Raw genomic sequence first — 12,143 nt, forward strand, 5'->3', positions numbered from 1 at the left:
GTCAATGCCTTCCTGTTCCTCTTATTGTCAACTGTACTGCTCCTCACTCATGCCCTTTGTTTCATCTGGTGCTCCCTGCTCTAGTTATATGCTGGAGTGGGTATTCCTGGGCTGATGCCTGCTGCAGGTGGAGTGAGTGATGCAGTGTGGTAGAAAGCGAAGGGGTCGTCCATTTCTGGCCTTGTGAGCTGCTGTTTCTCAGTTCACTCTAAGGAAACACAATTGAGGACAAAGCATATCTCGAAACCTGCAAGACACTCTTTGGAACACATTTCGATTGCCACTGATATGATGTAGTGGTGCCGGCTAAGTTGGCTGTTGGCAAAATACGTGAGTGAAGGACTGATTCCTTGAGAGGAAAGAGAGCTTGCAGATTCAGGTCAGCCAACTGCTTGCCCCTTTCCAATGGGGACTGTGGATTGATGGCCCATTATATTCAAGTTGTGTTCTTCGAGGCGCATCAGTGATTTCATACATGGAGTTCCCTTCAGTTTTCATTCTCCCTTCCGTTGTGAGGTTCCTTCGCTTGAAATCATAAAAACATTGATAAAATGCTGACTGTTTCCTGAGGCTGGCTATGCATTTAGCCACTCTGCTTCCCTAAACAAGAGTACAAGAGCATGCAAATGGGTATTGGAAGAGTCTTTTAATAGTCCTACCCACCAAGTTTCCTGGGAAAGTGAACGGTGTGTCATGCATGAATATGGGTTGCCTTGTGCTAGTGTTAGAGAAGAGGTTTGTAAAGGTAAGAATGCTTTCCATTTAGTGTGCAGCAGGTTGAGATACAAAGTCTGTGTGTGGTTACAGGTAGGTAGAACACTGTTGAGGGACACCATCTCTTCCCAGGCAGCCCGTACAGCAGCTTGCAGACAAGGCTGGCCCCAACATCCAAAAATAGCTAGCGTCCTTGCCATCATCTTCCTCAGCATCACTTGCACGGCCTCTCTGAGAAGTAAGCTGTCCTCCCCCCCCCCCCCCCCCCCCCCTGCCGGAACGAGCAGACTCCTAGCTGATCTCAGCACAATACACAGCAGAAGAAACAGAGCTGGGCAATTTATAGCCAACAGGAAATGCAGATGCAGCTTTAAGATGCTGCTGCACATTTATGCTCCTACCCCTTCACCATAAATTGTGCTGGGAGCACAGTAGCCAGATGTTATTGAGGGAACCTTGGAAAACCCAGGAAGGCCCCATACATGATCTGGAAATGTAAAATGAGCTAGGGCAAATGCGTTTGCACAGCTAATGCAGCCCCTGTGCAATTGAGCCCCCTTTGTGCACACAGAGAATCAGTCTCTCTGAGGAAAGAACTTGCAACTTTATTTCAGCAGTACTGTGGCTGGGGAAGAGCGTGAAAGACAACATTGAGGGGGTAACAGAAAGGGAGAAAGGAAAAATAGGCACTTTGTTGGGATGTGGGACAAGCGAGAGAACAAGTTGCCTGGGGGAGAGGCAGTGGAAGGGGGCAGTAGGAGGGAGAACTCTTTCACAGGAGGAATCTCTTGCTCTACTAGGAGCAGAAGGGATAATTGTTATTGGGGCTTAGTGAGGCCATGTTATAAAGCACTGAATCATCCGACTTCAGTGAGCAGCGCCACTGGAGACCCACCGGTGCATGTGAGAAAGTGAGAGTGCGCGCACGCACGCACAAAAACACACACACACACACACACACACACATTGACGTTGTTCTTGGCTGTTGAACAGACAGTACTGTCTCATTTAGCAACCATTTCCTATTTCGTGCATTGGCCTGCCCACAATGTTCATTGTGGTTTTTATTATTTGTCTGCACGTTAATTTTTTTATCTTGTCATTTTTTCTCGCAACCAGTTTTCTGCTCTCCTCCAAGGAGAGGGACGTGATTCTGACGGTGATGAGTGTCGGCCGTGGCTTAGTGGGTAGCACTCTCCACTCTGTGTGAGAAGGTTGTGGGTTCAAGTCCCACTCCAGAGACTTGAGCACACAATCTAGGCCGGCACTCCAGTGCAGCACTGAGGGCGTGCTGCACTGTCGGAGGTGCCGTCTTTCGGATGAGATGTTAAACCGAGGCACCGTCTGCCCTCTCAGGTGAAAGTAAAAGATCTCCAGCCGCTATTTTGAAGAAGCACAGGGGGTTTCTCCCCAGTGTCCTGGTCAATATTTAGCCCTCAACAAACATCACTAAAACACATTATCTGGTCATTATCCCATTGCTGTCTATGGGATCTTGCGGCATGTTTCCTACATTACAACAGTGATTACACTTCAAAAGTACTTCATTAGCTGGAAAGTGCTTTGGGACATCCTGTGGCCATGAAAGGTGCTATAGAAATACAAGTCTGTCTTTGTTTTTTTCCTTAGTGGAGCTTGGTTGCACAGATGCTGGGTGCTCTCTGGTGCCATTGTCTACACCTGAGTCTTGCTGGTGAGCAGTAGCAGGCTGTTCAACTGTGTGAGGCATCATGGTTAAAGTCTGATTGTTTCCTCATTCAACATTCACATTTTCAGCAATGTAACAGTCAGAAGCAGGTGAATCAGTACAGACATGGATGGATACAATAAAAATGAAAAACTGAAAGTGCTTGGACTGCACAGCAAGTCAGTCAGCAAATGTAAAGAGAAAAGACAAGTTATGATGTTTTGGGTGTGTATCCTTCGTCGGTCAGGGAAGGGGGTGGACACAGCTGAAATGTCATAACCTGTCTTTTCTGTTCACAAATGTTGACTGGCTGGCTGTGCATTTCCAGCATTTTCTCTCTTAATTACAGATCTGTTTGTAATCTGGAAGGTTCCTGGTCCGTATGACTCCGCTTCTCACTGGATAAACTTAGGTATGGCGGGAGGGGAGAAGACAGTGACTACACATTTGATGGAGGATTATATTTGAAGTACGAAACATAAATGTGATGCCTTATTGGGACTGACTTCAGTTCACCCACATAGCGATGACAACCATGCAAATAAAGGCATTCACATCTCTATTGCCAGTACATTGTTTTGTATATTTGATCACATTGTTTTCTGCTGTTGTAAATATTTCATACTCTTTATATTCAAGAAGAAGCTACTCTGTAATGCCCTAGGCTGCTGCTGCTGTGGAATTTGCCCTGCTAAGATTGTGGGATGGACTCCGCAGCATTAGAGCAACAGGCCAACAAGTGCACATGTGCAGTCGTTTGAATGTTAAGATTTGTGGCTTTATTTCTGGATGCCGGACCTTCCCTGACTGCTGCCCAGTGCTGGCAGTGGGATAGTGATATTGCTGGTCTCAAAGGAGGGGCTGAGTACACAGCCAGAAAGATCTCTGCCTGTCCCTTCAGTGGCATTGTTTATATTGATCACTTGGGACACTGCCACCACTAGAGGCATTGGTGAAAACCGTGGTGGTGAATTTCCCTGGGTGTCCTTCCACTTGTCCGCCGTAACTTTGGCGGAAGGGCCGCGAGAAACCTCGGGAAAAATGGGTTTCCGTGGCTTCTCCACTGACGTTACAGAGGACGAGCAAGGCAATCCCAGGGGCAATTAACTCCTCACCTCTTTGGGTGGTTCTCACTGATGACAGCAGCAGCAATGTAAAGGGGTAATAAGTAAATAATGCAAGCACTGTCGCGGTATCGCATCTCCACGCCCCCCCCCCCCCCCCCCCCCCCGCAAACACACACCGGTCCCTAAACATATAGGGCCCAAAATTCCTTGAGGTCCACTCCGTTGCCTGTCTGTCCAACCCTGACCCTGTTGCAAGTTCTGGGAATGGGGTCATTTGCATAAGGGGCAGGTGCCCATGCCATGTGTATCACTCACTGGGCGTTAGCCCCGTGGTGGGCTAAGAATTCCAGAGCGGCACCTTGCAGCTTAGTTGGGGTGATCATTCTAGCCAAATTTTAAAAAAAAACAAACAAAAGAAAAATCCTTAATGCAGTAGCTGTTATCCTAATAATGGCAATTGATTGTTGTGCATTGTGGACTCCAGTTCTGCAAGTGGCATGTACATCGTGCAGATGTACTTTGCATACGGGGCATAGAAGGCAGACATGGTGAGATTCCTGGCGGGTAGTGTGATCCTACTAGTCCCGCCTCCTCCTCCGATGTCCGCACGGTGTGGAGAGGGCAGATGTAAGTGTTAGAATTTCTCATTTGGGCAAAAAAAAAAGAAATGCCCCAAATTCTGCCCCTGCCCAGTGTGCCTCCCTATAGCGCCCTCTCAGGCCCAGAAGTTTCAGACCCATAGAATGGTAGAAAGACTGGCACAGCAGGAGGCCATTCAGTCAGTTACACTTGTGTCAGTGCTAGCTCCCCCAACAAAGCTATCTACTCTAACTCAGATTTAGTGCTTGTTTATTCTTTGACTATTTAAATATACAGGGAACAGAGTGGTGAGTAATTGTATTAGTCTAAAAGGTTTTTTGTGACGTGTCAGAAACAGTAGAGGAAGTTGCAGGACTTGTAGCTCTTACAATGGCTTTTTCTATCTCCTGAATGGTTGGAGGGGGAGAATAATAATGTCCGTGGTGGGAGCTAAACTGTGCAGGTAGAGTGCATATCTGATTCACTCATAAAGAACAATCACGACAGATTGATTACAGATTGTTAACCACAGATGTTCATGACCTAGTGCTATCAATGAACTGTTTTTCGGGCACTGTGTAATATGTTACACATACTGGAGGTTTTTGAAATTCTTCTGACTTTCCAGTGCTGTCTTGCCCTCTCTTTTGTTGCGATTTTTGACAAAACCTTTAGAAATAGGGATTTATGAAGCTAGCATGGGTGAAATGACTGCTTTGATTGAAAGCTTGCAGCTTTGGTGCTTTTCCAAAGACAAATGCTGAGTGAGCGAATGTCCGTGGTTAAATAATCAGTGGTAAGTGCTGCTCTACTGTTTAAGAACCACTGATATTAACCTGGTGTTTAGGTTCATGTCGCTGGTGAAACAATTTGGTTTCATTCCCAGTAAGCCGCTGCTACTGATGTTTTTATCAACTTTATGTCATGCGTTTCGGTAGAGTTGATAAGTATTTCCATAAGTGGCTCCTTAGAAGGTTTCTTGTATGTGGCACGTTTGTGGTACAATAGGAACTTTTCCACTTTATCACATGTGGCCAGAACATTGCAGTGGAATGGCAGAAGCACTGGTTTGGAATTGACATTCGAGTTTGTGCTAGGCTGACACTCTAGTGTAGTTACTAAAGGAATGTCACATTGTGCGAGGTGCCATCTTTCAGGTGATGTGTCAAAACAAGGCCCCATCTGCCTGTTAAGACGGACGTAAAAGATCCGTGGCATTATTTGAAGAACAGCAGGGGAGTTCTCATAGGGACAGGAGTAGGCCCTTGAGCCTGCTCTGCCATTCAATTAAATAATAGCTGATCTGTACCTCAACTCCATTTACCTTCCTTAGCTCCATATCCCTTGATACCCTGACCAAACAAAAATCTATCGATCTCAGTCTTGAAAGCTCCAATTGTCCCAGCCTCCACAGCCTTTTGGGATAGAGAATTCCAGATTTCTACTGCCCTTTTTGTGAAAAAGTACTTCCTGATTTCCTTCCTAAATAGCCTAGCTCTAATTTTAAGGTTCTGTCCCCTTGTTCTTGATTCCCCCGCCAGAGGAAATAATTAATCGATATCTACCCTAACATCAAGGGAACATAACCCGTCCTCATAATTTAACCTTCTAAGTCCCAATATCATTCTGGTAAATCTGTGCTGCGCCCCCTCCAAGGTCAGTATATCTTTCCTGAGGTCCAGTGCCAGGCCAGGTTTATCCTCAACCAACACTACCAGAACGGATTCTCTGATCATTCATCTCACATGCTGTTTATAGGGCTTTGCTGTGAGCAAATTGGCTGCGTGGTTGTCCAAATAATGACAGTGACCTCACTTCAAAAATAATTCATTGGCTGTGAAGTGTTTTGAGACTGTCTGGGCATGTAAAAGATGTTATCATAGTATCATAGTAGATACAGCACAGGAGGAGGCCATTCGGCTCATCATGCCAGCACCGGCTCCTTGAAAGAGCTGTCCAATTAGTCCCATTCCCCATCTCTTTCCCCATAGCCCTCTAAATTTTTTCCCTTCAAGTATTTATTCAATGCCCTTTTGAAAGTTATCATTGAATCTGCTTCCACCACCCTTTCAGGCAGCGCATTCCAGATCATTACAACTTGCCCACGTAAAGAAATGTTTCCTCATGTCGCCTCTGGCTCTTTTGCCGATCGCCTTAAATCTGTGTCCTCTGGTTACCAACCCTTCTGCCACTGAAAACAGGTTCTCCTTATTTACTGTGTCATGATTTTGAACACCTATCAAATCTCCTCTTAACCTTCTCTGTTCTAATGAGAACAATCCCAGCTTCTCCAGTCTCTCCACATAACTGAAGTCCCTTATCCTTGGCACTACTCTAGTAAATCCCTTCCGCACCCTTTCTAAGGCCTTGACATCCTTCCTAAAGTGTGGTGCCCAGAATTGAACACAATTATAATGACCGTGACCTCACCTCATTAGGCTGAGGCCTAACTAGTGTTTTATAAAGGTTTAGCATAACTTCCTTGCTTTTGTACTCTGTATCTCTATTAATAAAGCCCAGGATCTCATATGCTTTTTTAACAGCCTTCTCAACTTGTCCTGCCGCCTTCAAAGATTTGTGTATGTTCACCCCCAGGTCTCTGTTCCTGCATCCCCTTTAAGGAGGACACAAAAGAGTCTGCAAAGGGATATAGACAGGGTACGTGAGTGGGCAAGAAGGTGGCAGATGGAGTATAATGTGGGGTTATTCACTTTGGTATGAAGAATAGAAAAACTGAATCTTTTTTAAATGGTGAGAAACTATTAAATGTTGGTGTTCAGAGGGATTTGGGTGTCCTCGTACAAGAAACACAAAAAGTTAATATGCAGGTACAGCAAGCAATTAGGAAAGCAAATGGCATGTTGGCCTTTATTGCAAGGGGGTTGGAGTATAAGAGTAAGAAAGTCTTACTACAATTGTAAAGGGCTTTAGTGAGACCTCACCTGGAGTACTGTGTACAATTTTGGTCTCCTTATCTAAGGAAGGATATACTTGCCTTAAAGGTGGTGCAGCGAAGGTTCACTAGATTAATTCCTGGGATGAGAGGGTTGTCCTATGAGGAGAGGTCGAGGATAATGGGCTTATATTCTCTGGAGTTTAGAAGAATGAGTGGTGCTCTAATTGAAACATATAAGATTATGAGGGGGCTTGACAGGGTGGATGCTGAGAAATTGTTTCCCCTGGCTAGAGTGTCTAGAACTAGGGGGCATAATCGCAGGATAAGGGGTCGGCCATTCAAGACTGAGATGAAGAATTTCTATGGAATCTTTGGAATTCTCTACCTCAGAGGGCTGTGGATGCTGAGTCATTGAATATATTCAAGGCTGAGATGGATAGATTTTTGGGCTCTCGGGGAATCAAGGGATATGGGTTTCAGGCGGGAAAGTGGAGTTGAGGTCGAAGATCAGCCATGATCTGATTGAATGGCGGAGCAGGCTCGAGGGTCCATATGGCCTACTACTGCTCCTATTTCATATGTTCATATGTTCTTAAAATTGAACCATTTAGTTTATGTTGCCTCTCCCCATTCTTTCTACCAAAATGCATCACTTCACACTTTGCGTTAAATTTTATCTGCCGTGCGTCTGCCCATTTCACCAATCTGTCTATGTCCTCCTGAAGCCAGTTACTATCCTCCACATTGTTTACTACATTTCCGAGTTTCACGTCATCGGCAAACTTTGAAATTATACCCTGTATACCTAAGTCCAGGTTATTAATATATATCAAAAAGAGCAGTGGTCCTAATACTGACCCCTGGGGAACAGCCCTGTATACTTCTCTCCAGTCTGAAAAACAACCGTTCTATAAATACAAATTCTTTCATATCTTTTAAGAAGCCACCTGATCCGATACCATTTATTTGAGTTGCATGCAATCTAACAAAAGATTGCTGGACCTAGTTGCCAAATAACAATCGATTTGGTGAGCTGATTTCAGATCAATTGCTGGGTTGATGACAGTTCAGTGGAAAGGCTCGATGCCATTCTTATTGTAAGATTAAGGAAGAGATTGTCAGTTGAAGGAGTGACATTTAGACAAATTCTATGCGCTGGAAACTGGTACAAAAATTAGAAGTGACTGCAACTGCGGTGAGCTAAAAATTATATAACATTCTGCACAGTCTTTAAAATATATTTCATTTATTTTAAGCTCATCTGACACTTTGCAAACAACAACTTGCATTTATATAGCACTTTTAACATAGTAAAATGTCCCAAGGTGCTTCACAGGAGCGATTTTCAAACAAAATTTGACATGGAGCCACATGAGATATTAGGACATGTAGAAGAGGTAGGTTTTAAGGAGCGTCTTAAAGGAAGAAAGAGAGGTGGAGTGGTTTAGGGACAGCTGCAAATGGTGGAGTGGTTTAGGGACAGCTGCAAATGGTGGAGTGATTAAAATTAAGAATGCGCAAGAAGCAAGAATTGGAGGAGCGCAGAGATCTCGGAGGTTTTGTCACAGGGATAGGGAAGGGCGAGGGCCATGGAGGGATTTGAAAACAAGGGTGGAGAATTTTAAAATGGAGGTGTTCCCGGACCGGAGCCATTGTAGGTCGGTAAGCACAAGGGTGATGGGAGAACCGGACTTAGTGCGAGTTAGGATACGGGCAGCAGAGTTTTGGATGAGCTGAAGTTTAGGGAGGGTGAAAGAATGGAGGCCGGCCAGGAGAGCATTGGCATAATCGAGTCTAGAGGTAACAAAGGCATGGATGAGGGTTTCAGCAGCAGATGAGCTGAGGCAGGGGCGGAGACGGGCGATGTTACGTCTGAAAACAGATGTGCTCTTCAAAGACATTTGGTTACAAAAATTTAATTGTCAAAGAAGAATGTGCCAGGTTGTCCTAAATTGGTCTATGGTTTTTCCCCTCTTTTTTTAGCCTGTCTCAGGAGATTGCATGGTTGTGTGGAGGGTAGGAGTGAACAGAGAAGGTAATGAGGTGATTTGATAGAGGTATTTAGTGAAGGGATGGGACAGATTAGATAGAAACAGACTGTTTCCAGTGGTTGAGGGGTCTAGAATGAGGGGACATAAATAGAAGAATAAATGTGTGCAATTTAGAACAGACAGCAGGAGAAATGTTACACGGTGGATTGTGGGACTGTGAAATGCTCTATCGGAGCTAGTGATTGCCAACATTTAAGAATAGGTTAGATAGGCGATTGAAAGTAAGTGTGATAAATGGATATGGGAATAGGGCGGACGCATGGGATTAAAACTACAGCTCATGTGGAGGATAAACACCAACACAGGTTGGTTCAGCCGAATGGCTTGATTCTGTGTTGTATTTCTATGTAGGCGAAAGTTACACCATGCCAGGATGGGACAGGCTCGATGGACCAGCTCCTCTGTCCTTTTCTGTACATTGGTACTTTTGAATTAGTAGTGTGACAAATAGGACAATGCAATTTGCTTGTTTCAAGCAATGTTTTAAATGTTTCATTGTAGAAAGAGCTACATAATTTGGCTTTCTGAGATTGTGAAGCTCTTCTCTATTTATGTTTCAGTTGCAAAGGTGAGGCATTTTATTCCATAGACCTGCAAACCCCTGAGGTAAATTTTGCGTTTATATGGATGTTTAGGGAGCTTGCAATGTGGTTATTTAGTTCCAGGGTTTGAATGCTTTCTTATCTCATTCCCCATTTCCCAATTAAGATCAGAAAGATTGAATACTCTTTCCTCACCCCCCCTGCCCTTATCAACTAGGAGACTCGGACACTCCTCTACTTCCCAAAACAACTAGATCAATACGAATCCAAAGTAGTTGAAGGTAAATAAGAAAATCAGAGTAAGTGGGTACCTGTTTTTGTTACTGTAGCTCCAAGCACAAGCACTATGTGATGGAAGGAATATCGTGATGTTAAATGTATATGTAATGGAACACAGTATGGGCACTGTTGTATTAAAAAGAACAAGTTACACCAAACTCAAAGTTGGTCTGAATTGGGCCAAATTTGGGTTTGCCAATAGACCTGAAATGGCAACGGTCAGGCTACTGTGAATTTAAAATTTGATTCGATGTTCCTCCGTACCACATGCACTGCTTACACTGCTCTGCGAACAGTTAAAAGGAGACGCGCTTGTTGGGAAACATGTTGGAGTCTGTTTTTTCTATTTTGTGGTTCATAACACTCCCAGTAGATAGGGAACACTGTGAAGTTTGGGCACCCTCGGACTGGCAAACTAGTTTATAATAATTCAGATTTGCTTGAAGTTTTTAAAAAATTCATTCATGGGATGTGGGCGTCGCTGGCGAGGCCGGCATTTATTGCCCATCCCTAATTGCCCTTGAGAAGGTGGTGGTGAGCCGCCTTCTTGAACCACTGCAGTCTGTGTGGTGAAGGTTCTCCCACAGTGCTGTTAGGAAGGGAGTTCCAGGATTTTGACCCAGCAACGATGAAGGAACGGCGATATATTTCCAAGTCGGGATGGTGTGTGACTTGGAGGGGAACATGCAGGTGGCATTGTTTGGACAATTTGATTAAATACTATTTAGCGCCAGGTTGGCACAGCGATGGCACTTTCACCTCGGACTCAGAAGGTTGTGGGTTCAAGCCCCACTGCATGACTCGAGCACGTAATCTAGGCTGATACTGGAATGCAGTACTGAGGGAGTGCTGCATTGTTGGAGGTGCATTCTTTTGGATGAATATTAAACGGAGAGTCACATCAAGTGGATGTAAGATGTCCCAAAACGTTATTCGAAGAAGGGCAGGGGGCTCTTCCAATGTTCTGGCCAACATTGCTCCCTTAGCTGACATCACTAATTAAACAGATTAATTAGTCATTCACCTCATGTGCTGTTTGTGGGACCTTACTGTGTGCTAATTGGCTGCTGCGCCTGCCTACATAAGTGACTGCACTTAAAAGTAATTCTTTAGCTATGAAGCAGTTTGGATCATTCTGATAATGTGATAAAGCACTATACAAGTACAATTTCTTTATTATAACAATCTTTTTTTGCATTTTCAGCTTGGACTGACAATCGCCATTCGTTACAGTCACAGGTAAATTAATATTTTTGAGTATCTATTTACATGGGAGAGGGGAAAAAAAAATCAGATTTCTTAAAAGTTGTGGTTTATGTTCTGGAGATGAAAAGGGGAACTACAAACCGTGCTTTGCTGACTCATTCCTTCCATGTATTTAGCTTTAGCCGTCGCTTGATATAAATGGTCTTCATTTTTATTACAAGCAATAAATTTCCATGACAGGGCAAAGCGTATGTCTGCATCTGCAGGTTCAGAAACCACAGTGGCTAATTTCCTGGTATCCCCAGAAACCCCCTGACAAAGAGAGCGTAGCTCCCCATGCCCCCCCCCCCCCTTCTCTCTCTACCACCTACACAAGAAAGATCCACTTCCTCGTGGGTGGTTGTGTAACTCCACAAGAACTGAACCTTGCAAATAGCTTATGATATTTTTTTCACGTACAGAAATGTGGCATCGTTACACTGTGACATGTAGAAATTTTTAAATAATAAGTAAAGGGGATTATCCAGTCACCAGGCGAACTACAGACTTTTAATTTGATGTCCAATATTTGTTTTGTAATTCAAGCCGTGCTGCAAACTTTATAATGGTTTGTTTTGAGGGGGATATTCATTAAAACCCTGGATAACTAGTGAGGTGATGGATGTCTTTCTGCATGAATCAATAAATTTGGTATTACAGAATATTACTATGATACGTAGCTAGAATTTGTAATGTGCTGCACCTGAGCTGCAAGTAGTATTTTGGTCAAGTATTATAATATTTTAAGTGCAGATTTTTTGTTTTTAGAGCATTGATTTCTTAAATGTTGTAAACCAAGGTTAGGGACGTGATTTTGGTATCAAAAATAGTTGTGTAGGGTGAGGGGAGCATAGAGGAGACGACAGAATGTCAGAGTATTAGGATGGTGGCAGTGGTAAGAAGGTTATAAAGTTTTTCTTTTCCCTGTGATGTTCTTTATAAACACATAACTCCCAATTTTTGCTCACTGTTTTATTTATATTTTTTCTCCTCTCCAATTTTCACCTCTTCTCCCCTGTAAGCATTGACTTCTCTCATTGTTTGCCATCCAGCACCTCACCCAAGCGGCCATCATTCGTGTGT

The 12,143-nt window shown here is 43.9% G+C and overlaps 1 protein-coding gene across 3 annotated transcripts in view; it reads left to right on the plus strand.

Annotated features, from left to right (window-relative positions):
* acoxl (acyl-CoA oxidase-like) overlaps positions 1-12,143 on the plus strand; it is a 294,551-nt gene that overhangs the window by 50,657 nt on the left and 231,751 nt on the right. For all 3 annotated transcript variants that reach the window (XM_067985091.1, XM_067985090.1, XM_067985089.1), the window contains exon 10: positions 11,020-11,054. In XM_067985091.1, coding sequence (XP_067841192.1) covers positions 11,020-11,054 — 35 coding nt within the window. The remainder of the gene's footprint in view (positions 1-11,019; positions 11,055-12,143) is intronic.

Source organism: Heptranchias perlo, chromosome 5 (assembly GCF_035084215.1).
Source record: "Heptranchias perlo isolate sHepPer1 chromosome 5, sHepPer1.hap1, whole genome shotgun sequence".
In the NCBI taxonomy this organism is placed as follows: domain Eukaryota; kingdom Metazoa; phylum Chordata; class Chondrichthyes; order Hexanchiformes; family Hexanchidae; genus Heptranchias; species Heptranchias perlo.